This window comes from Psammomys obesus, unplaced genomic scaffold (assembly GCF_907164565.1).
Source record: "Psammomys obesus unplaced genomic scaffold, mPsaObe1.curated_primary_1811, whole genome shotgun sequence".
Lineage (NCBI taxonomy): Eukaryota > Metazoa > Chordata > Mammalia > Rodentia > Muridae > Psammomys > Psammomys obesus.
In genome coordinates, this window is record NW_026589732.1 from 500,768 (window position 1) to 527,563 (window position 26,796).

Here is a 26,796-nt window from a genome sequence, read left to right on the forward strand (position 1 = left end):
GTGGGATGTCTCTCATTATTGAAACTTAATGTATCTTTTTGACCTTGCTAAGATTTCATTAGGATCATATTAATGCTCAGGCTATACAGCTGCACGTTATTATTATAAGTGACCTGCACAATTTATTTTCCTGTAAGCAGAGTGAAAATGTAAGCTGCTAGTGGAGAAGCAAAATGTGTTATTTGTACAAAATGTATTACTGTCAGATAGACAGTTCTGGTTCACTGTCTTGTGTTTTCTTTTTCACTAGTTTAAAACAAAACAAAACAAAAAGCTGAGTGTTGTGTGCACACTTGTAAGCCGAGCACATGGGAGGATGAGGCAAGAATGCCACAAGTTCAACACTAGCTGGGCCAGGCAATAAGTTCCAAGATAGCCAGAGCTATACAGCAAGGCTCTGTCAATAAACAAACAAATAAATAAATAAACTAAAAATCCAGGTTTTGCTCTTTTTATAATGAAGTATAAATGGTCAAATGGGGCTTTAAGCTTGTAATTACAATTTTATCGCGCTGTTTATTCAGTTTTGAAAAATTAGTATTCTTTTGTGAGCATGATGTGGGTTAGCATATACACCACTGCATACATGCAGGGTCAGAGGACAATTCTGTGGAGCCAGTTCTCGTCCCACCTTTATATGGGTTGTCAGGGGCAAGAGCTTTACCTGCTGAGCCATCTCTGCTTTCTTATAGTTATTTTTTATTCATTAGAGTTTTTCAGTGACATATTTTCCATGATAAAGGGAAAGCTAATGGTATGAGCAGAATGCAGGAGTATTTACTCAAAACCCATGAACCAAAGTGAGACACGCTCTCTCCACCAGCACTATCTACATGGGATCCTTGATGACTACACATCTACCCAAGGATAAGACATATATAAAGTGGATTAATTTACCTATGAGAAAGTCTAACTCCTTTCCTGTTGTAATATGCCTAGATTAAAATGTAGCTAATTTGGGCCCACCCAGAGGCTCAGCAGGTAAAGGTACTTGCTGCTGAAACGGACAACCTGAGTTTGAGCCCAAGGGCCCACAAGGTGAAAGACTTGACTCTTACAAAGTTTTATATGACCTCTCAGTGTAGTGAGGCACACACGTTCACACACACAATAAAAAATGGACAAAAATAATGATTTATTTCTTCGATTATGCAATTACCAATTTTCCATTCCCTAATTCCATTACTCAACAGATATGCTTTCCATAAAAAGTCCTAAATAGACAATTATTCCTGATCCCCCAACATAGTACTCTCACTGTAGGTTTAGGGTTTTTTTTTTTTTCAGGTTGTTTGTTTGTTTCTCTTTGTATCCCTGGCTGTCCTGGACCTCACTCTGTAAACCAGGTTGGCCTTGAACCTGGAGATTTACCTGCCTCTGCCTCCCAAGTGCTGAGATTAATGCTGTGCACTATCACTGCCCAGCAGGTTTAGTATTTTTACTATTAACTTGGCTCATTCAAATTTCCGTTTGTAAGCTGGTTTTCTTTACTTCTATTAACAAAAGGTAATTCCTAGGAGGCTAAATCAATGAAAATTTCATATTTCAAGGCTTATTTATGAATACAACAAAATCCAATACTACACTTGTCACTTTTTAATAATATCGATTTCCCTTACATGAGTAAGTACTTAAGGGTTACTGTTTCAACACTCATTATCTCATCTGACTATTCTGAGAATACCATTAGAAAGGCATTAAGGTAAAAACAGGAGTCTAGGGAGACAGCTCAATAGTAAAGTGCTTGCCCAGCATGCAAAAGGCCCTGGGTTTGATCTTAACACCAAACACCACACATCCTACAAAAGTAAAACCGGGAGCTGAGGAGATGATTTGGTTGGTAAACTGCTTGGTGTGCAAGCAAGAGGACCAATGTTCAGAGCCCTAGAACCCAGGAGGTGGGAGGTGCGGGGTAGAACCAAGCATGGAAGCACATACCTTTATTGTAGGACTTAAAAAGAGGCAAAAGGAGGAACTCTGGGAGTTCATGGCTGGCCGAGTTTAAACAGCAAGTTCCAGGCTAGCCAGGGCTACACAGTAGACCCAGTCTCAACACACACACACACACACACACACACACACCCCAGTTATAGCAGTGTCTGCCCATAATCCCAGCACTGAGGTATGGGGAGAGACAAGACACTCTCTCGGCTGGTTGCCCAGGCAGTCTGGCCAAATCAATCAGCGGCAGTTTCAGTGAGAGACCATGTTTCAAATAATAAGCAATAGAGGAAAACACTGGACATCAACCTCTGGTCTCCACAGACATGTGCACACTCAGCATGTACATATACCACATGCACGCACGCACACACACACACACACACAAGAGTAAAAACAACAATTTCCATTATACTAAAAAATAAAATGCAGGAAGAAGTAAAAGTACCCTAATGTCACACTGGAAAATAATAACTGACTAGGTTTATACACTTTCCATCCTTTCTATTGTAGCTTTACAGAAATGGCATCGTATTATATACACAGTTTCACAGCTTACTCCCAACGCTGTGTGCCTGTATACACTTGTGCACAGGCATGTGTGGGGCCAGAGGTTGGTGTTCTTCAACTGTACTCCACCTTACCTCCTGAGACAGTCTCTCTCACCAAACCAGAGCTTACCAACTCAGCTAGACTGGCTGGCCTTACTGTCTCCGTCTCCCCTCATGCTGGGACACGGGCACACCTCCACAGTGGATTGTTATGTGAGTCTTTAGGGATCAGTCTCAGGTCTTCATGCTTATATGCCAAACATTTTGTGCTCACAGACAGGTATGGTGGTAGCATATGCCTACAATCGTACATGCAAAAGGCTCAGGAATTCAAGGTATCCCGGGCTATATAACAAGTTCAAGGTCATACTACACTAGATCCTGTCTAAAAAAGAAAAAGAAAACAGAAGGCCATCAGGTTAAAGTGCTCAAGTCTGCTGACCTGACTCCAGAGGGATGTCCTCTCACCTCCATACATATGCACATGTGTATATTCATGTTTAAACACATACACGTGTGAATAAGCATATAAAATAAAAGTAATTTAAAAATAAATTCACTTATTACTTCATCAACACATATATTAAAACTGTTAAAAGAATAAGGAATTCTGTGAATACTATTCACTAAAATATTTAATAGAGCAAAAGCATTCCATTGTACAAACATAGCACAGATTTTAAGATCAATCCAGCATGTCTTCTTATAGATAACCTCAAGGCAAGAACTATGAAATAAAATCTTCACTCTCTGGTCTCTAACAGAATATTATGTCCATGCGTTTCCAAAAAGATCGAAAGATACCCAATACTTTCTAAGAAAAACAGCCATTAGCCTGAATAATGTTTGGCATACATACCCAGCCACATGCGAATGATGCTCATATAGTCTTTATTCTTGGCAGAGAGCAGTTTGTCGTAAGAAGGGCAGCCTGCCAGAAGAATGCGGTCGTGGTCCTCACACATGGATATGAGGTGTTGTTCGGCACTTCGGGTACAGCACACATGGTAGTGAGCCAGCTTTGTTATGGCATGTCTGATAGAGTCATCAATAGTCCCACTGACCTCTCCTCCTTCAATGTGAAGGATTCGGATGTTCATCAAGGCAGCAGATGTAGCCAGAGCAAGGGCATCAAATCGGTCTCCGTGAACAATCATGATATCAGGCTTCAGGCGATTGAGGACATCTGGTAGCTTTACTAGAGCGAGGCCCACTGACTCTACCATGGCTGCTTCATCTTCCCCTCTAACAATCGTGTGTAGTCTGGTGTTAATGTCAAAGTCATCTTGCTCAATCATGCGATACGTGTTCCTAAAGCAGGAGCAACAAGATGTGACACCATGTTCTTATGTAAGAAAGCAGCAATGTTAACCCTGAAGCAGAACACTTGCTGACATTTTTGCTTGCTAAAACAATTACAATGAAGTATAAGCTACAAATAGAGTGCAAGGGCCACAAATATACCTATACATGATTCTCACTGATACATAAATAGTCAATAGCCTTTCCTTTGAAAGCTCAACTGTGTCCCTCCCAGGCAGTACCAAGACAGAAAAATAGTAAGGGAGAAATTTTCTTTTGGGGGCAGAAATAAATTCAACTTTTAATAATGGTCAGGCTTTTTACTTTTTATCACCCATCTATTTTTTTTCTCAGGAAGAAATTGGCACTATAATAGGGGGAAGTTTCCAAAATAAAGCTCTTTTTTTTTTTAAACGAAAAATAAATAAATAAAATTAAAAGGCAGGGAACCAGGATGCCTGGCATGACACTATACTATACATTTTTTACATTAAATTTTTAGCTAGTATGCAAAAAGTAATGGGGTCATCATGACATTTTTACACATACATGTCGTTACATTTCGTTCTTCCTCAGCCTCCCACTGCCCTTCCTCTACCCACCCCTTGATAGTCTTTTCTGCTTTCCTATCACATACAGTCTATAACCCTCTCCTGTCTCCTCTTTTCCTCTCCCCTTAGACATCATCCTCCCTCAGTCCACTTTCTACTTTCATGTCTATGAAAGTAGACATGCTTAAATATTAATTCAAATCTATATTCTACATGAGACAGCAGTCAGTCAGTCTGTCTTTCTGGATATGGCTTATCTTACTTAATATAATTCTTAGCAGTTCCATCTATTTTTTGAGTCATAATTTCACTTTTAGGCTGGATAAAATGCCATTGTGTATGCAAACCACTTTTCCTTGACCTGCTCGTCTACTGGTCAAAAGCCAGGCTGGTTCCATAACTTGGCTACTGTAAGTGCCATAATGAGCACAGCATGCAAGTGTCTATGATGTGCTAAGACACCTTTGAGAAACACGGGGTTTAACTGCTAACAGTTTCAAACATTTCTAGTTGTCTTTTTGTGACTGAGTGAGTGATTGTTTCTCATCTTCCCTTCCCTGCCCCCGGCCCGAGTGTGCGTGTGTGTGTGTGTGTGTGTGTGTCTGTGTGTGTCTGTGTGTGTGTCTGTGTGTCTGTGTTACTACAGACTGAATGTAGGGCCTCCTGCCCTGGTTTTATTTTTCATTTTGAGACTATGTCTCACTAAGATGTCTGGGCAGGCCTGAACTTAAAATCCTCCTACCTAAACCTGGAGAGTAGGTGGGATTATAGGCCTGCACCACTACAGTCATCCAGTATTTTAAATTATTTTTTCAGAGCTTTTAAGGGATAGATGTGGGGAAAATAATCTCATATGAGCTATTCTGACACTCCTAGAAACTGTACTTGTTTTTCTCAAAAAGTATTTTATAATTTGAGTCTAATATTTACTCCTAATATCTCCCAGTAATGACAGCACTGCAGGCCAAGAATTTATTTCTTATGAGGGAAGAAATGACACGTAAACTATCACTTCAGCCTCTGTATGTTATGACTTATCGGTGCACCCTCAGTTTCCCCACTAGAAGGCAGGCTCTAGCAGGGCCTGCTTTCTTGCCACTGTGTGCAGTCCGTGTGCAGTCACCACCTGCTGAGAGGACGGGTGAGTCTACAAGCATGCTGCCGGTATTAATTTGATTTCTCCTCACATTCAACTCTAAACATTTTCTTAGATTTACTTATTTTATGTGTCTGAGTATTCTGCCTGAGTGCATGTCTATGCACATTTGTGTTCCTGGTGCCAGTGTTTGGAGTTTGGAGGAAAGAATCAGATGCCCTGGAACTGGAGTTACAGACGGTTGTGAGCTACCATGTAGGTGGTGGAACTGAGTCTGGGTCCTCTTGAAGAGCAACAAGTGCCCTTAACTGCTGAGTCTTCACTCCAGCTCATATTCAACTCTTAAAGAGTATAAGAACACCAATTGAAAACAATCCTGACAGTAAATCCTTATAATCTTACTGTAAATTAAAAATACCACAAACCGAAAATGCATTCAGGCTACCACATTTGGGAAGCAGAATGCTAGTTTGTGTGCCTCAGCACCCTGAGTTCCTTATTGTCTATTTCTAGTCCAGGAAAAATCTGAATTCAAAATCTCAAGTGTAGTTTCAACTGAATTCCTATCCCTTCAGATTAATCAAACAGTTAAAATATTCCTAAAGTTTAATAAACATAAGTCTGGGTCTATGTGAGTTGAAATAGAAGGTAGCTTCTTTTTAAAATTTTGTATCATTGTGAGCGTGTCTACGCACCGTGTGTGTGAGTGTAGCACATGGTTGCTGAGATGCATGAAGGGACTCTCCCCTCCCCCTCTAAATGGACTCCAGGTACCAAACTCAGGTCACTGGGCTTTCTGAGGAGCTGTCTCACAGGCCACGCTGTTGTAATGTCTGTGAATTTATGTCTGTGTAATTTACTGTGCCTGGCTTGTAAAAGTAAATCGCACAAGCCAGGCATGGGGATGTGTACCTACAGCCCACCAATCTGGGAACCCAAGGCAGAAGGGCAGTTAAGTCCAAGACCTGGGAGCCAGCCTCAGCAACAAACCTAAGAAAATGAAAACGTGGCACAATGATACATGCCATGACTTGGGAGGCAGAGACAGGAGGACACAAGTTCAAGTCTAGCTTGGGCCACCTAGTGGTTTCCAGGTTAGCCAGGGCTATATATACAGACTGTCTTAAACAAACAAACAAAAATAAGCCAGGCATAGTGGCACAGAACAAGGTCATCCTTGCCTGCCTGGGCTATAAAAACAAACTGCCTCATAAAGCTTAAAAAAAAAAAAAAATCTCCCTGAACAAAACTAAAAATAAAATAAAGTAAAATTTGTGAAAATGTATTCTCATAGTTTAAAGATGAAAAAGTACAAAAAGGTAATATGAAGTCTCCTACATTCTTATTACCCAGTTCCTCAAGTTAGAAGGTGTCTCAAGCATATACTTTTCCTTAAGTACTAGCTGATTATTTTATTCAATATTTCACTATCAAATATTACCTTTCTACCTCAGTTGCTGTGGCTGCTACCACTTCCTGGAGCACCTCCTTCCGGCCAGCCTTCCTGCCCCAGCTTTGTCACCCAAGAGAACCTACTGAGACTTTCACTTCTGGCTCAGACTCTGTCCTACCACTCAAGTAGATTGTCTTAGAAAGCAAGAATTCATTTCAATTAAAAAAGTCTGTGGGAGCTACCCATAAGCCTCATGGCTGCCCCTTAACTGTCTGTTTACAGCAAGCTGCTGCGTGGAGTTTTGGAGACAGATGGGTCCTCAGCTTATTGCTCTCGATGTGCATTATGTCCTGCTCTTTAAAGTGCTCTGAAAGAGACAGTTTCATTTAGGGGGAGCTTCTTTCCCATGGTCATGTTGTCCCAACAGTCTTTGGAGACGGCATGAACATGTTTACACCACAAGGGTGCAGTAGATGCACACAGAGAGCAAAGTCAAGGCTCCCTTCTGGTTTTTTTCAATGCACGGCTCTCAGATTACCCTGCACACAGTCCAGACCTTAATGTCACACACATGATACCAACAATCTTGCTAATATAACTTTTAATTTTCCTCAAAATACATTAATTTTTGTAAATCTAATTTTTGTTTCATAAATACTACTTTTTTGTGATTGACCTGTAAACCAGGGTTGGGCTTTGTTGTCATTTTTTGTTGTTGTTGGGTTTGTTTTGTTTTTTTTTTTGTTTTTTGTCTGTTTGGAGACAGAGTCTTATTACATAGGCCTTACTGGACTAAAACTCACTATGTAATCTGAACAGGCCTCAAACTAAAGCAATCCTCCTGTCTCTGCTTCCCAAGAGGTAGGATTATAGACATGTACCAATATACTCAGTTCAATAAACCAGTTTTGAAAAATTGCCATTAGAACTCACAAGACACACTGCGGTAAAGTAAGGGCTGCCCAGCAGTAAAGCAAGTTTAGCATGTCTGAGGCTCTGGGCTCAAGCCCCAACATCAGAAAAAGTATGCCACGAAGCCATGTTATTATAGCCCAATTATATGTATATATAATATACAATATATAAATAATATATAATTATATACACATATATGATGTTTCTTCTGATTGTAGTCACAAACAGTAATATTTTCAGCTGTCAATTATCAAGAATCTACTGAACAGAATTGCTGTGATAGGCTTCATCACCATATTGGTTTTTACCCTGTTTTATAACTGAAGACGCTGACTCTAAGATGCTCCCCAAGTTCTCCAAGGTACACAGAGACTAGAGAGCAAGAGAACACTCATCTCACCCATAGTCGTCTATCAGGTGGGAGCCCAGCACCACCACATCCAGCTCGAAGAATGCAGGCTCCGTCTTAATGCCAAACATTATCGGGGCCAGTTTGGAGTAATCAGCGCGGTTGCAGGTAGCAACACAAACCCGGAGCTTTCGGTTATTCCCGTTCTTCTCCATGACTTGCTTTTTTTTACTTGAGAGTTTCTTAAAATAGAGTTCCTAAGGATACAAAAAATAAGTCAGTGTTTATAGCTGAATCCCTACTAAGTAGAACAGAACTGTCTGGCTGGAAGCACTGCTGCCTGGCTTGTGATCTGTGTCGCCCCTGCTCCTCCTGCAAGACACTCTCACTGATGTGTCAAGGGACGAGATTCCAGCAGGCTGACCTAACTCCATCCTTTTCTCTCACAATTTCCATTCAAAAGATAAACAAATATCAGCTCTTTAGTCTAAAAGTACTTACCAAAAATTAAAAACTATTTGGTGTACTTACAAGTGAGACCAACAAAGTTGACTCTTAGAAAATTTGAGTAGAGAACCATCCATCTAGTTAACTCCCTCATTTTACGAAAAGGGAAACGCACGCAGGTCTAGAGAAAGACAATTACTTCCCCAAGATTCAAGACCACATCTTCAAAGAACATGTCTTTGCTCTCACACTACACAGTCCCTTGGGAAGATAAAGATACTTAGGAGGAAACCTGACCTCTAAGATCCCATGCTGGGCCTCAAAGTTGACTCCAAATGCCCACAGATACCTCTGCTATATGTCCCCAAGCCACCTGAAAGTCAGTTCAGTGTCCTAAACTGGACTTATTTTCTGCTGCAAACCTGATTTTCCATGTTTGCTCTCTAACTCAGTTACACGCTACTCATCCAAATGCTCTAATATCTTGCTGCTTCCTTCATTACCAATATCCCTAATCCCCGTTAATTCACCCTTGAGCTTTCAATCTGTCTCCTCTTGATTCCCACCAGCATTTTCCTTAGACCAGTCTCTTGTCTTGGGTCTGAGATATTGGTCAAAGTGCTGTGCTGTCTCTAGTCCTGTCCTTCTCTCACAGACTTTCAAAGTGATGCTTCCAAGTCCATAGATCCTATTGTCACAGCAACCAGCATACCTCACTATGGGATAAAATCCTGGATTTTATCTGGATCCCACCCAGTTTTTTAAACCATATCTCCCTACCTCTACTAACTGTCAATGCATCAGCTTATCAAAATGCCTGTGGTTTCACTAGTGGATCTATGCCATTGATAGATGTAAGCACCTCTAGCTTACCTAAAACTTCCTTTCCTCTTGCTCAGACACCTACTCAGGCTTCAAAACACAGCCAAGTGTCACCTCTTCTGGACAGGATTCACATAAACCCCAGGTCCTTCTCACCCCATCCCTCACAGATGCCATCTTCCTCTCAGCACTATGGTCCTACCACATACACAAAAAGACTCTAGTTTAACTCCTCTGCCAACCTATTTTCCCATCTGTCCTCACACCACATCCTTCCTCACAACCTCAAAATCAGAACAAGAAATGTTTATTTTGTAGAACTTGTCCCTGTCATGTAATCCCAACACTTGGAAGGCTGAGGCAGAAGGATCCAAAGATCTTAAATTAGAAGCCAGTCTGAGCTATATGGTGAAACATGAGATGGGGAAGGGGCAAAGAGACAGAGACAGTAAAAGAAAAAGAGCTACAAGAAAGGGATGGGGGAGGGATTTGTTTTATGGAACACTCGGAACTTCCCAAAATCAACGTTAAGTTTTACCTCATGGACTCTGGCTCAGTGCTTAGGTTTGAGGAAGTACATCAATATTTGGAACCTGAACTAAGAATCCAGGCAGCTTGGATAAGAATGTGATAGGAGCAGCACTGTCCTCTGACACCCACTACAGCCTGTCAGGAGTCTTCTGCAGTGGGTACACCATCTAAAGCAGCTATTCTTCAGTGTGGAGTTCCCTGACCATGAAGACTGCCCTATGGTGAGGCCCATTCACACACTGACAAAGCACAATACCCTGGAAAGGCTAATTCTACCCAATGAAAAGCTCCTTTAAGATGTCAAACGAGCATTCTGCCAAGAGTCTAAGAACTACTTAATCATTAAAGACTAAACTATTCTTTAATATTGGCTGTCTTAAGTGTTCATGTCCATAATCTTCCCTCCACTGACCAAATGTGAACTGACTAAATTGCTGGTGATATTTAATTTGATGGGTGAGGCAAAGCAAATGATTGTCAGTTGGTCAATTTCTATTTATTTTACAGGGGACAGTAAACTTTCCATCTGCTGGTGCTCTGTTTGCCAGGTTAGTGAACATTGTTCTGACTAACCCACGTAAGCCAGATGTACAAACTAGGAAAAACACAAGTGTTCTTTATTTTTTAAACTCAAATCTTTTTAGGAAAATTGATTAAATCTTAAAACCTTTTAAAGAAGAGTGTTTCCTGGATTTTAAAAATTAATTATTTCAGGGGAAAAGGGGCTTTGGATCTGGGGGAGAGGAGACGTGTGAATGGGGAGCTGTGGGAAGGAAACGAAGGGGAAACTGCAGCTGGGATGGAATAGAAAATGAAATAATAAAAATTATTAAAAATAAAGATATACACACACAATTAATTCTTTCATACTAGACATGGTGTGGCACACCTTTAATCCCAGCACTCAGGAGGCAGAGGTAGGCAGATCTCCATGAGTTCCAGACCAGCCTGGTCTACATGCAAGTTTCAGGTCAGCCAGAGTTCTATAGTAAGACCCTGTCCCAATAAATAGATAAACATACGAATTCATGATTAGGTGGCTTCAGATGAAAAAGTCACAACACACCTCAGAACAAAGAATCCGCCAGGCTGTGCTCTCAATCATATGGCTCTTCTCAGCAGCCCACAGTACTGGTTTGCTTTCCTTTCCTTTCCTTTTCTTTTCCATCTCTTCTCCTCCCCTTGGCTTCACCATTTGTTACTTGGGCTTATTTGTGGCGTTTTTTGTTTGGTTGGTTAGTTGGGTTTTTTTGGTTCTGTTTTGTTTTTTTGTTTGTTTGTCTGTTTTGAGACAGCCCTATTTAGCCCTGGTTGGCCTGGCACTCATTACATAAGCCTCCAACTCATGGCAACCTACCTGTCTAAGCCTCCGAAGTACAGGAATTGTAGGCATGCACCATCCTCCTATATATACTTATTTATTTTTATACATAATGCATATTATGCAATCGGTAACATTTTACAAACTGTTGCTACATTCTTTACTTTTTAAATATTTATAATTTTGTTTCTGAATTAAATGGGAACATGGAAAATTTTAAAGGCAATGGAAATATCAAACCAACTGTGCAAGGTATCAGCTTTTCAAATAAGTGAAGGGTTATGAGAGTCTTAAAATAAAATGCTGGGTGAAGAGGCACTGAGTCTTTCCTCCATGTGGGGCACTGTACAGAATTCTGAGATGAGCAGGTATAGGGCTGAGAGGTCTCATTTCTGATTTTAGGAACTAACATTGTGGAAGGCTACCCAGAATACAACAGCCCCCAACTATTTTGCTTTCACAAACAAGAGCAACAGAAATTAGGAACGTTAACAAATTATCTGTTATTTGTTCTGCATAAAATATTCCTAAAGGCACTTTTTTTGGTGTTTTGTTGTTGTTGTTGTTATTTTAGGACAAGGTCTCTACATATAGCCCTTACTGTCCTGGGATTTTTCTCCATAGAACAGGCTGGCCTGAAACTCACTGAGGTTTGCCTGTCTCTGCTTCTTGAATACTGGAATTAAAGACTTGAACCACTAAAGACACATTTTTATACTGAAGATAGTGACCAGCATCTTCATTTTGTCACATATGGATGATGTGACAAAATAGACTTAAGCTACTTAAAGGGAATTTAAGTTTTGTAAAGCAAGATAAAACTTGCTTCTCTACATAGTGGAATAATAGACAAAATATTAAAGTTGATTAACTGTATTTATATTTGTCAGTGTGCTCTTTGTATCCCCATCCAAAAGTCTGAGGTCCCAAACATTGCAAAATGCAAATGGTTTCGAGCACTGGAGCCAGGCTGGCTGTTTGGGTAAAAGTGTAGTTCAAAGGCCAACCTCCCATATCAGTCCTCCTCAGCTGAGGGAGAATTACAAGAGTGAGGGCGGATAGGAGTGCAGGGGTGAGCTTCTGTAAGACCTGGGGGATGGCAGCGTGAGAGAGACACAACAGCAAACACCCAAACAAACAAAACCATCAGAGAGGAAAGACTTCCCAGGGCTAACACCTGGATGGGTGGACCAGCCAATAAGGGGCATGGGAGGATGCAGGGGTTTTTTTAATGCCCTACCCAGAGACCACCTGCCAGGGCTCCCAAACCTGGGGCCCATTCCGTCCCAACGGGTGCTGCCGGCTTGCTTCAGAAGAGGTTTTACTTCGTCTCCTCTGCCTTCGGGTGTTCTGTCAAGCCTATGCCTGTCTCACAGAACAATCTCACCAGCTCCCCGCTACACTTGCACCTGGTTGGAGACAGGCTTTCTGTTCTCTCCCCAACATCCCTCCCAAGATTCCTTCGGATTGCTGGGATTACAGCCACTCGAATTATATGACTGATTTCACTGGGTTCTGAAGACTCATATTCAAGTCAAGTTTTCAGCTTTACAGCCCCCCACCCCCAAAACACACACACACACACACACACACACACACACACACACTCTCACTCTCTCTCTCACCCCGGCTCCAAGAAATGGCAATGCTGCCACAGGTGATAAGTGAATGTCCCAACCACGAGAAGAGTGTTTAGAGTGTTTTCTCTAAGTACACCTGTGCAAGCAGTCACCAGCAGAGAAAGCAACAGCAAACATTTGCCAAGCGCTTTCACCTCGCACTGTGCTAACATAGCGTTATAAGCATTTTTTTTTTTCATCCTCTCAGCCCTCTCCTTCACTCCCCTATACAGACAAGGACGCTGAGGTATAGAGAAAAATCTACTTGCTCTAAATGACAGCTTAAATAGTTTATAACCGACAGGGCGTCAATTCAAACCCAGGTGTACTTCCTGCACTCAGGTCACTGCCCTGCACACCTTGTGTGTACATTCCACAATCATCCGAGCCTTTCTGGAGAACTTGAGACACACCCTCCTTTCACGCAGAGCAGATGGAAATCACCGCAATAAGGAAAAAAAAAAAAAAAAAAAAAAAGAAAAGAAAGACAGACAGAAAGAAAGAAAAGAAAAGAAAAGAAAGGGGCTGCGTCCTCTGAACCCTCTGACGGGCTATAAGTTGGGTGTTCCTCCCACAGCCCCTACTGAACCCCCACCACACCCCTTCTATCAAAGAGCAAAGCCTACCCCTGTGCTCTAACGATTTTATAAGCTTGTTCAGTGATGGATATAAATGCCTATCCATTTCCAAGGAGGCCTAGAGTGCAGACGGTCAGAGCTGGGCGGGCAAACCCTCCCCGCCCTGGGCCGTGGTGGGCCCTGGAGCTCCCTCACGCCTCCGCCCCGGGACCCACGGCGGGGCCGCGGGAGGCCCGCAGGAACGGGCTGGAGCCTGTCCAGGCCTACCTCTGCGCGCCCCAGGCCCCATTCACCCGCACGCCGAGGCTAACAGCTCCGGGATCACACGCCGGAGCCTCGCACCGGCGGGAGGGGCGCCTTGCCGCGCAGCCCGAGGCACGGGGCGCGAGGCCCGCAACTGCAGCGGGCGGTGCCGGAGCCTGGCACGGTGTCCGTGAGTCACCGGCTGCCTCGTGGCCCTCGCCGGGTTAGCTGCCTCCGGCGCCACCTCCGCACTCAGCAGGCTCGCGTCCGGCCGCCCGCACGGCGAGCCCCGGCAAGCGCTCCCAGAGGCTTCCGCTACCTGGCGCCGCTCGCTCGACGACTCGGCGCTCGACCCAGCCCCAGTCGTCGCTCCTGCAGTCGCGATCCCCGCTCCGGCCGAGCGTCGAGCCGTCGATCGCTCCGGCACTGCCCCCTCCTTGGCGAGTTTGTGTTAGCCTTCGCCTCAGCGCTTTCCGCGGTCGTGTCAGCTCTGCTAGTGGCGATCGCTCGGTGTGTTGACCCAAGTTCTCGCCTGGGATCTTCTGTCCTCTGGGGAAACCCACAGTGAAGCCCGAGGTCTCCCGCTTGACGGTTGTACCCAAGCTGGGAGCCATCGCACAGACCAAGCAACCAAGGCAACCGCTGCAAACGCGGTCTCAGATGATTCCTGGAATTTAAGCCTTGCCACGTCTGCCACGAGGTTCTGGAGTGCGGGCCGACAAAACACGTACTAGCTGACAGTAACTGCCAACCACTCCAGGGATCTAGGCAATTCTATTACCGAATTTGGGGCGTCACAGTTTGTGCCTAGGAAGCCAGGTTCTGTCACCTGTCTCCCTAAGTCAAGGAGAACAGCCTAATAAATTAAAACAGCAGACAATGGGGAGCCATTCAGTGTGACCATATTGGGAAGAGGGACAAAGAGGGTCAAAGATATGCTCCCAGGTCCATTTTCGAAGCCCTAAATTGAGGTTCAAATATAAGAGAGTTAGAGATGAGCACATCTAAGTGGTCCAGTTCAAGCTGTAGTCTGGCCAGCACTGTCTGGACTCCAACTCCTCCAGTAAAGTGGCCGTAGCAAATTGTCGGCCCTTTGTGAAGTCTCTTTCCAGCACCAGAATTCAGCCTTTTCTTTCTTCCAACATGAGATTCTTAGAGAAATTCCAGCTTCTTTGAGTCCATTGATAGACTGAGGGACACAGATGTCTTTAGAATATCCTCATCTTTGTCAGGCTAATTGCGGCTCCAAGACCAAGGAAGTGGGGGGAAGAGCCTGTGCAGCCAGCGCCTAAGGTTTTATCTATCTATCTATCTATCTATCTATCTATCTATCTATCTATTTATTTATTTATTTAAGATTTTATTTTATTTGTATTCTGTATATGTGAGTGCGTTTGTGGTGTGTGAACTTTAGAGTGCAGGTGCCCATGGAGTCCAGAAGAAGGCATCAGATACCTCAGAATCTGGAAGAACTGGTTGCTGTGAGCCTCCTGACATGGGCGAAATTTACCACAACTAGCTGCAGGAGAAGGAGAAGTCAGGCAGTGTTCTGAGCAATACAGCTGCGTCCATGTCTCAAACAACAACAAAAAAGCACAAGTGAAACTTTCAAATCTATTTTCTAGTTTTTTGAGACAGGACCTTACACTGTACCTAGCTGAAGCTGGCAGAGAATTCACTGTTACAGTCCAGACTGGTCTCAAACCCATGTCAGTCTCCCTGCCTCCGCTTCCAGATGCTGGGATTAATGCCCCACCCACCGGCCTGACCAATGATACTATTTAAACAGTCTGGCAGTCCGTTGGGTTTCCAGCCATAAAGCTGATTGAAAAGAACATCAAGCTTTTGCAGCTTGTGGTCTATTTCAGTTAAGAATGAAGCTCTGGTTTTGCATGGTGTTTGTGAAGCTTTGTTGGATCCAGCAAGGGTCACATGATCCTGAAAGTAAAGACAGTGGATGGTTTTGTACAAGGAGGTGCCATCCATCAACTACCTTTCTGTCTGAGGACAGAGAAATCATTTGGAAGCTAACCAAGTCGCCATCCATATCTGTTCTGATAACATCCATTTCTAACACATTTCATAGTATACATCTTTTCTAAATACCTCTTGGGTGTTTATTGGGTATTTATACTGCCGAGTGGAGACCAGATTAGCTGGGAATCAATCATTGGTGCCAATGAAAGTTTGACTGAAGTAGATAGATACATAATTCATTTGAATGTAAACTGATGAAACTTATTATTATGATTAGTCTCCCTTATCATTAGTCATAAGGGAGAAACAAAAATTACTTCCAGATCTCTATTCAGTAATCGGCTGGTGATTGTGGCACTTCCTAGGGTGACTTGGGCTAGAGTGATGAACAGGTTTGGGAAGGAAAGGTAAAAGCTTTCGTTTGGAGTATGATCCGCTTGAGAGCCACAGGCAGCTGTTGAGAGCTAATAAGAGATTCAAAGCTGGACCTGAACTCAGAACCCACCAGAGAGTAAATGATTTACTAGCTTCCTACCATTGCTGTAACACAGTGCCACAAGCTGGCTGGCTGAGGATAACATACATTCCTGTGCTTCTGGAGGTCAGGAGTTAGCACGGAGTTTTCAGAAACTAGCATACAAGTGGCAGCAGGGGACCCGCCCTTTGAGGCTGAAGGGGAGAATTCATGTCCTTGCCCTTTCCTTCTGGAGACAGCATTCCTTGCCGTGTGAACATTCTCTCAGCAAGGCTTTTCCTGGCTACGACTTTCCTGCCTTCCCTTCATTTAAAGAGACTCTTAGAATAATAAAGTTGAGCCTACCCAGTGATTCAGAAAAATCTTCCTGGAACAAAATACTTGATCACATTAGCAAAACCTGTCTGGAAAGAAGGGGTAAGGAGATCTTGGACATTCTGTCTGTCACTGGTGATATAGAAGAAAGTTGTGGAAGATGGCCAGGAAAGGATCTGACTTTTAAAGTTACACGTTCTATCACTACACAACCAGTGTGGAAAGTTAAAACAAACGAACTTCAAAAATAATGTTTAGGTGGGCATGGTGGCCCATGCTGTCATATAGATGGGGGGGAGAGAGAGAGAGCCAGGACAAAAAGAGTCCTGTTAGAGCCTTTGCTTCTAAAAGGCATGCTGATTTAGCAGAAACTCTAAAGTAAGAGATTCTTGAATATTTCCCTTGAAACTCTCAGAAACCATTAACAATCTGAGACGTAGGCTGGAGAAATGGATCAGTGAGTTAAAGTACTTGACATGAAGTGTGAAGACCTAAAATCATATCCCTAGAACCCAACTAATCCCAGCTCTTTTATAAGGACATAAAAGCTGAAGAAATACACATTTTTTTTACTATGTGTGCCAGGCTAACTGACCCATGACCTTACACACACACACACATTGTACTGAGGTGTCAATAAATAGCTAAATCATGTGTGGCTTTTGCATTTTCATAAAACGGACACTACCGACAAGCTAAAGAAAGAACAGATTATCTGCGCCTACTCAGGAGGTGCCTGTCCATAATCCCTAAAAGACCTCGCACCAAGGCTATGGTTAGTTTGTTACGCATCAGTAACAGCTGGGTTTGTTGCACTAACTCTCTGAAGCGTTCAGACAGGAGGAGACAGTGATTAGCTAGTTGGGTATGAGTGGGAAAGGGGGAATGTTGGAAGCACAGACACAGGTATTACGTAAGAGGCAGGACAGGTGGTGCACCTGGAGAGAATACAGTGCCTGACTTGTCTAGGAGCCTGAGCAGCGTTCTGGCTTCAGCCCATTTAGAAGGTAGGCTTATTTTCCCCCATTTTCTGTTGTTTTGCAATGCTAGTGATCTACCACTGTGCCACCTTCTTAGCCATGGTGTCAATTCATTTTTATCATTACAATAAACCCTCTTTTTCTTCAAATGCCTTTTCCTCGAAGTCATGCAGTGATAAAATACAACTAAGCTGAAAGTCAGGGAGAACCCCCACATCCATTATTTTGGTTCCGGACTCCAACTCACTGATGATGGCTGCCTGGAGAACCATGTCAAAAATGACTCAGGGACAGAATACAATTGTGACAGGAAAGAGGACTTGTGTGTGTGCCCTATTGTTTGGAAGGGCCGGAAGGGAGGCAGAAATGGTGTCTCAGCTTTGAATCATGAAAAAGGCAATCAAGGGGCAGGAAAAGAGTAAGTAATCAGCTGGGCATGATGGATAGGCCTGTCTGGAATCCCAGCCCTCCAGAGGCAAAGAATCAATGTGGGTTTAAGGCCAGCCTGGGCTACAGTGAGCAACCAGTTATCATATTCATCTGCATAAGTCATACTTAGTAAACACCTTTCATTTAGTTGTTCTCACTCATAATGCTCTTGATTGAAGGGTCTCTGGAGTACCTAGGGCTGTGGACTCTTTTGTTTATAACCTTCTCATGAAGCAGAATAAGGTATATAAAAAGACCAATTATTAGACTCTGCTTTGTTGAAAGCATTGCTAGTACAGCCTGCCACCAAGCGTGGCTTTGCAGCTACCTGGAGGAGTAGCTGAAACAATGGGTCGTTGCTCTTAACCTGACCGATCTCGCTTGTCCACCTCAGCTTTCGGTGTTACAGTATAAACTGGACCCAGTACCGGGGGCTTTCAGGAGCCACCCTGGCTTCCACCCACCCAGGACACCTCCTCTCCTCTGCTTGTCCCGGAGGGTTCTCACAGCACTCAGGACAGAGCATGGCTCCTATTGTGCTAAGTGGCATTAGGTCGCTGCTGTATACAGGAAAGCAATGTTTTTGCCCCAGGAAAACCCATAAAGATTAAGATTACATTGTCTGACCACGTAGCCTACTCTGGGGAGTTCCAGATCAGTGGGAGACTGCCTAAAACAAAACAGAACAAGTGAAGAGCGTTTGAGAAATGACACCCGAGGGTGACTTCTGACCTCTCCACACAGTTACCCACAATGAGCAAGTGGGCTTGCATATAGCATGCACTCACATACATGAACACACACACACAGAGAAAGAATTCAGAACTACCCTAAAGTGTACAAGTCAACTTCAGTTTGAGGTTAAAAGATAGGCTGACAAAAAGACTAGGTAAGGTACTATTAGCAGCAAGGGAAGCCTTTTTGTTTGTGTGTGTGTGTGTGTGTGTGTGTGTGTGTGTGTGTGTGTGTGTGTTTGTGTGTTTGTTTTTGTTTAGTGTCTTGAGACAGGGTTTCTCTATGTAACAATAGCCTTGGCTGTCCTGCACTCACTTTGTAGACCAGGCTGGCCTCAAACTCACAGAGATCTGCCTGCCTCTGCCTCCCGGGTGCTGGGATCAAAGATGTATGTCACCAGTGCCCGGTAAGAGGAGCCTTTTTGAAATTCATAGTTCAGAGCCATTAAATGATTCTTCATAGCTGCAGTTACTAGTCATCGTGCTTTTCAGAGTTCTGTGATGACACGCTGACTCTGTGCTAGTGCTCCCACTGTAGAAGAGACGTGCATAGTAAGACATGCATAGACTCAGCATTGTTTGTTTTCATTGGATGTTGTCCTTTATTGGGATTTTAAACTGTGGTCTTCGCTGTGGACTATAAAGATAAATCATTTTATCATTTGGAAGTTAGAGTAATAAAGGAAGCACTAATAGAAGTTTAGAAATTGGCACAAAAGCTGGAAAAAACTTGGGAGGTAGTTTGTTTGTTTGTTTGTTTTTAAACTTTGACTCTGCAATAAAACACTGGGTCAACATAATTGTTCTCTAAAATAATGTCTCACTGAAAGTGGTACAAGTTTGTTCCGTTGAACCTTCTGGTACTTAGCTATAGTCAACAGCACTTAATCAGCAGCAAAGCCTTGGAGAAATTTCATGGTTCCCCAGCAGAGGCTAAGGGGGTAATCTGGTATTGGTCCACAACTCTTGGCTGAGGAATAGCCCGTGTCTGTTGTATAAGTACCACATTTTAATCCATTGTGCTACTGGAGCATCCAAGTCATATTAATTAGTAAGCATACAGCTAAGGATGAAGGAAAGGCCCTGCAGGATCATGCTATGTAGCCCAGGTTGGCCTCAGCTCTGTAGCCCAAACTGCCATCAAACGTTACTGTCCTTTCACCTCATCCTTGAACCCTGGGATTACAGGAATGTGATCCCATGCCTGGTAGTGCACGTGGGCCGCTCAATGTCTGTATGAAACTGGATATAGTGGCTCATTCCTGGAGGAGGCCTCAAGTTCAGGAGACTAGCTAGGGCTATAACATTAAGACTCCATCACAAACAAAACAATGCTGCATGAATGCTAAAGGCATATCCAAACACACGTAACTAACATCTCTAAAAAAGGTCTCGACTTCTCTGTTATGTGTCTTTCATGCCCCGACTTGGATAAAATCAATTCTATGTTTCAAATAATTTCTTTTTCTTCTTTACAGCTTGTCTGGTCCCTGAATGTAAGGACTGCCATGACTGTGCCTCTGTCTGTCCATGGTTCTCTATATACTCGGTTTCAGAACTTCTTTCATTCTTAAGCTTTCTCTTTTGAGTTCCATTAGAGAGAGACTTGTATACACAGCCCTGCAGCAGCCTCCCCAGTGTGGACCCACACTTACACTTGCCTTCAAGGACTTTCCTACCTCAACCTCAGTACAGAGAAAGTTCAGTTCCATTTTCCCCTTCTGCATTCTCTTCTCCCCCCCCCCCTTTGTCTACTCCTCTCTTTTCCTCTCCCCCTGCTCCTTCTTCTCTCCAGGATTTCTTGTATACCAGGCTAGCCACACACTCACTCTATAGCAGAGGACAACTTTGAAATGTTAATCCCCATGCCTCACCTCCCCAGTGCTGGGATTTACATGGCTGCTTCCCCCACATTCGGGTTTATGTGGTGCTGGGGATTGAGCCCAGGGCTTTGTGAAAGTGTTCCACCAACTGAGTGTCCTCCCCAGCCTGAGTCCTTCTGTCATGAGCACTTCCTTCTTGCTCCCATGTTTGCACTGAACATTTGCAAGGCCCAGCCTTGTCTTTGCTTCCTGTGCCTTACTTGAATTTCAAATCCCATCTGTTCTGAAACTTAATCTGAACCCTGTCTGAAGATAACCCTCCCTTCACTGGCTTTCCTGCACTTGGCTTGAGTGCCCATTTTATACTTATTAACTACAGAAGGTCTTTAAGTGGATACATTTATAACCGTGATGTCAAACATCACAATTGGTATTCTGTGAAAATAAGTCATAGTAGCTATCTCCTCATCTGTGACCTAGTTCTATAATCAGATCATAAATTCCTTGAAGTTCGCCCTGTGTGTGTCTCTCTAATAGTATCCTGAATCAGTAAGAAATGTAGTCAGTAAAAACTGAGTCATTTAATGGTGGTCCTGGACATCCCTGGTTTTTCTTTAAGGCTCACATCACTCTGTAATCAACCGCTCCTAGTCATCCTCCACCATCTAGGTTTAAATAGCTTTTTTCTCAAAAAAAAAAAAAATCATTACGACGTTGTGTGCATGTGTATGTGTGTACTCATACATGCTATGACACATATGTGGAAGTCAGGGAACGATTTTGGGGAAGTGGTTCTCTCCTTCCATCGTGGGATCTAAGGAATCAAACTCATGTTGTCAGGCTTACATAGTAAGCACCTTTATCCACTGAACCATCTAGCTGGCCCCACAATACTCTTTATTAGAACGATCAGGTATAAAAAATAGTAATGAGGTGGAAGAACAAAGAGAAATTCAGTGTTGTTATAAGACAGACGGGGGGGGCGGAAAGTAACAGGAGACGTGACGTAGCTGAAATACAGGCAAGACTGGGTCAGCAAGGGCTTTGCATAGTACCCCACACAGGAAGTCAGATACTCCCCTTACGGTGAGGGACTGGGAAGAGGGAGGACTAGAGGAGAGGAACATTTCCAAATCCGCTGCACGTGGTGGCACACACTTGTAATACTTGGGAAGCTGAAGTAGGAAGAGCAAAGTGAGCTCCAGGACAGCATGAGCTATATCGTGAGATCCTGCCTCCAAAGAGGAGTGGAGAGGAAAAAGAAGAGAAAGAATGTGGAGAAAGAATGTGGAGAAGGAATGGATAGAAGCAGATGGTAGAAATGATAGCGAGGGGTGAGTGAGTGTCCAAAGCTCCTGTTTCAGGGTGTGGGTGCTTGACAAGCTTTGATCTGAACCCTGTGAGAGACAGAGTAAGGGTAAACAGCTGGAGAGGGGAAGATGGGTGCTCTAGCTTTGCATTTGATGAGTCCGTAGAATCCTAGGAGCTTTTCGTGAGGTTAAGGATCCAGAGAAAAGCACAGGTCAGAAATAGTGACGTGTCATGACATGATTGGTTCCACTACCTGATTAGTATCTGTTAGGGTTTGTTTGGTTTTTGTTTTGTTTTGTTTTTGTTTTTGTTTTTGTTGTTGTTGTTGTTTTAATATACTTCTCAGTCTTTGTCCAAGGTACCACTGACTATCTTGGGGGGGGGGCTATTTTTTTTTTTTTTGTTTTCCAGTCAAATTTCCCACATTGGGGACATCTTAGAGTGCAATGGATGAACCTCATTCTGGGAAAGCCTTACCTGTGTGATCATGGCATCTCCCTTGCAAGGTTGAGTGTCCAACTATACTTTTTACCATCCCTTCTCTGCCTGGACTCCCAGTTACTCTTACTATTTGGTCAACTCTTCTTATAAAATAGCCTTCTCTCCTCGCAAGCTCCACCTCAGTAGATTTAAAGAGTTTTCAATAGGAACATTCAGAAAAGATGTGTTTGTACTGAGGCACATGGCTTCTTTCCATGTCATTATTTGCTAAATAATACAGCATAACAGGGACACAGTGTCTCCACTGTACTGAGCATTGTGAGTGATTTAGAGGAGATTTAACTGTACAGGAGAATTGTGACATTATCGCTATAGGAAAAAACACCTGCATTTTCTATAAGGGGCTTAATACCCACGTGTTTGTGATGCCGTTGAGGCTTCTTCGAACCAATCCCCCCATGGATATGAAAGGCTGACTGTTGACGTTTGTTACATATTTTAGCTGGGTCTCAGACAACTAGACTCAAACATTATGAAGCTGAATTTAATAAGGTAGAAATTTCCATGGAAACTGGCACCTCGCTCTGTGAGGCTCTGTCCTAGACAAGCAGGGCTTTTCTGGACGTGCGCCTCTTTCTAACTCACTTTTGCCCCTTCCAACAGTCCAGGTACCTGTTTCCCCTTCCCTCCAGCATCTCTTCACTTAACATTTCCTTTACATTAGGATTTATTGAACTTTTTTTTTTCTTCTTCTTCTTGAGATAGAGAGCCGCACTGGCCTGAAACTCACTGTGGAGTCAAGGATGACTTAAATGCCAGTCCTCCTGCCTCTCACTTTTAAGTGCTGGGATTACAGGTATGTGTTGTGTATGCCACAACACTCGGGCTTTTTGCCCCGTTCTGGAAACATCCCACTTTCTGAGCTTCCTGGACATCCAGCTTCCGGTCTGTCTCTACTCTCTGGCCACTTCACTTCCTCAAATCCTGGTGCAAAAAGTTGGCCCCCAGGATTATGTATGTAGTCTTCTACCTGTGTCATTTAAATATCCATGCTTGACCTCATTTGCTTGTGTGGCTTAGCCATAATTTAAAATTGTTCCAAATCTGAAAATCTAGCTGAGGCTTCCTACTCCAACCTCCAGCAGCTTATAGGTCAGCTCCACTTGTCCCAAATACCTCAAGTCAAACTGATCCGAACAAAGATTTCTTTAACCTCATAAACCTGGGCGTTCTCCTCAACCACAGCTCCCAGTGAGTGGCATTCGAGTCTTTTCAATAAACTGTCCTTTATCTCTTATGTACTGTAGGCCATAAAAATCTTATGAGACTTAAAAATAGGCACAGCGGTTACTTAGAGTGACTCTTGCCCCTGTAATTACAGATAACCATTGCATACTAGATTTCACTGAAAACCATGAGGGGGAAAAAGAACTTAGTTTCAGCTGGAAGCTCAGAAAGTCTAAACCTGAATTTAACTGTTAAACAACAACAAAATAATAATACATTTTCATTGAAGGCAAATGGAAATCGGGTCTCACTGCCTTGACACAGCTAGCTTTAGACTGTGGGGGAAGACAGCTGCGCTCATCTCTGTATCTACACTGTACTGGAATGAATGACACCACCCCACTGAAGTTCTTTTTTTCTTATTTCTTTATTAAAAAAAAAAAAAAACTGGCACATATTTTTGTGATAACCATGAGACATAGTAATGGCCTTCACAAAGACAGTTTCTGTCCAGTATATGGAGTTTGGCCATATTCACCCTGGCTCCCTCCCACACTCCCTTCCTTCTTCCTCCTGTCTCATGCCCCCCCCCCCAAGTTCTCAGAGCGTTCCTTAACTAGAGCTGATCCTCACACTGAAGCATCCAATTTACATGTGATGGTGCCCTAGAGCATGTAGCTGCTCATCTGTTCCGATCAAAACTTAGCCTAAACATTCCACATTCTAACATCACATGCAGTGTGGTGCATCCAAATATCGATAAACAAGGCGGTTTCAGCTTAGAGCCTGGTTAACTCAGACACCCCCCCCCCCCCACAGCGTGGTTGTTCAATAACTCGGGTGTGAGGGGTATCAGTGAAGGAGGGTCTGCCTGTCATGTTTCAAAAGCAAAATTAAGTTGCGGCAAGCACTATACCATTTGAAAAGAAACAGTATTTATAAAGCAAGGAATTAAAAGGGCAACAGCAAAACCTTTTTCATCTGATGGAAGAAACAGGAATGGGGAGGAAAGAGTTTGCTTTTATCACTCTGCTGGGAAATGCAAAGAGGTTGTGAGTGCCAGGGTGATGACAGGGAAACCAACCCAGACTGTACAGTGACTAACTCTAGACTGACTGGAGTGAGCAAGAGGAAAAGACGTTTAAAAAAATAGTAGGTGTGACAGATTCCTCCCCTTCCTCAATTCGATGGCCTTTGTCTCTGACAGCAAAGCCACAATGCCCTAGTTAGTGGCCCTGCCTTACTCACATGAGGTCCAGGGTAGGGCTGCTCCCTGTGGAAATGTGTGTGTGTTTCCATCCCGAAGTGTGGTTGGACCCAGTGAGCGGCTGTCTGTCCTCTTGGTTTAGCTGCCACGAAGTGGTCATTAGTAAGCACCTTCATTCCAGACTGACTCTTAAGCCCCGCCTCTTGCAAAAGGAAAAAAAAAAAAAAGTGTGGCTCTGAGTTCTTCCTGTGTTCCTGGACATTGGTTTTGAAGTAGGAGGGGAGCTGGCACCTAAGGGTCACTTCCCTGTTCTTGATAGATGACTCAACTATGTTATTTTATTTCCAATAAAAAAAAAAGTTTCTTCTGAGTTTCTGAACACAAACTCAATGATATCTATGATGAAAATCTGTGTCGTCCTTTTCGCATAGGTATATCTACCCAGAACATCTGCCCAAGCAATTAAGAGATTAAACCGGGCCTGGTGGTGGATGGCTGGATTCCCAGCACACAGGGAGGCAGAGGCAGACAGATTGCCTGGTCCACAAAGTGAGTCCAGGACAGCCAAGGCTACGCAGAGAAACCTTGTCTCAAAAAAACTGAGAGAGAGAGACTAAGCCAGAGTTATTAGGATTCCTTAGCAAACTTCTCCATATTTCGAACCTTTAGCTCCATTAGACTGAAGAAAAATCAAATCACATTCATCTGAACTATGTTTGCACAGAAAATTACTTCAGCTTACAAAGAATACACTTTGTGATTTTAGTGCCCTGGAACCCCCACAAAGGGATCCTGGCTAATGATCCGCTTGTTATCAAATACAATCCTCCATTTCAATGGCAAACAATTATTCGCACAGTTTCCTATTCCGTTCAGCCATATCCACCACACAAGCTTACTTTCCACCTGAGGAGATCTATAACTAGTGTGACGTGCCTTGCTGGGGGCTGTGGTACCAGCCTGCAGTCTCTCAGCAGTCCACAGGCCCCCTCTCCGAAAATAGAGGAAATGCTTCCACAGAGTATTCCTTTATGCTTCTCGGGCCTTCCTCAGTCTCTGTAGTTATGGCCCCTTTTATCTCTAATTTTGTGAACTTGGATCTTCTCTTTTCCATCTTGACTTGGCTAAGGATTTGTCAATCTTAGTAATTTTCTCAAAAATCAACTTCTTGATTTTGTTTGTTTGTTTTAGTTTTGTTGCTTTCAGCCCTGAGTTTGGTCATTTCTTGCCTTCTACTCCTTTGGGTGTTATTGTTTCTTTTTGTTCTAGAACTTTCAGTTGTACTTCAAGTTGCTAGTATGAGATCTCCATTTCTCTGTTTTTGTTTTTGATTTTTTTTTCTTTTATGTAGGCACTTAGTGTTATCAACTTGCCTCTTAGAATCACCTTCGTCATGTCATGTCCTTAAATTTGGGTATGTTGTGTATTCATTTTCACTCAATTTTAGAAAGCCTTTAATTTCTTTCCTAGTTTTCTTGATACATTTTTATTCAATAGTAATTTGTTCCGTTTCCATGATTTCATAAGTTTTTTGTTGTTTCTGTTGTTGTTGATATCCATCTTTAATCTGTGGTGGCCAGATTGTATACAGGGTGTTATTTAAATTTTATAGTGTCTGTAGAGACTCTATTTCGTTTTTGTCTGGATGACCTATCTATTGACGAGGGTGGAGCACTGAAGCCTCCCACTATCAGTGTGTGAGGGTCAGTATGTGGTTTGATCTGAGGCGGTGTTTCTTTCATGAACATGGATGCCCTTGTGTTTGGTGCACAGATGTTAAGAATTCAAATGACCTCTTAGTGAGTTTTTTCTTTGATGGGTATATAGTGTCCTTCTCTATCTTTTATGGTTAGTTTTGGTTTGAAGTCTATTTTCTCAGACAGTAAAATTACTACACCGGCTGTTCATTAGGTCTATGTACTCTGAGTATCTTTTTTTCATCCTTTTTCCCTGAGGTTATGTCTATCCTTGAAGTTAAGGTGCATTTCTTGGATGCAGCAGAAGGATGCTTTCTGTGGGGATTTGAGGCCATTGATTTTGAGAGACATCAATGAGCAGTTTTGGTTGCTTCCTGTTATTTTGCAGTTGTGATATGCCCCCCCCCTTTTGACTTGCTGCTTTGATATTATTTATTCTTTGTGGGTTTTTTTTTTTTTTTTATAAATATTGTTACCTCTTTAGATTGGAGTATCCCTTCCAGCACCTTCTGCAGGCTGGA

General features: G+C 43.1%; 1 protein-coding gene across 3 annotated transcripts in view; it reads right to left on the reverse strand.

Moving 5' to 3' along the window:
• Positions 1-24,673, reverse strand: part of Gne (glucosamine (UDP-N-acetyl)-2-epimerase/N-acetylmannosamine kinase) — a 45,885-nt gene extending 21,212 nt beyond the window's left edge. The window contains exons 1-3 of one of the 3 annotated variants that reach the window (XM_055605286.1): positions 24,620-24,673; positions 8,150-8,355; positions 3,352-3,803 (exon numbers count right to left, since the gene is read on the reverse strand). In XM_055605286.1, coding sequence (XP_055461261.1) covers positions 3,352-3,803; positions 8,150-8,355; positions 24,620-24,670 — 709 coding nt within the window. In that variant the 5' untranslated portion in view covers positions 24,671-24,673. The other 2 variants (XM_055605288.1, XM_055605287.1) reach the window with 2 other exon arrangements.
• Between the last annotated feature and the right edge of the window lie 2,123 nt (positions 24,674-26,796).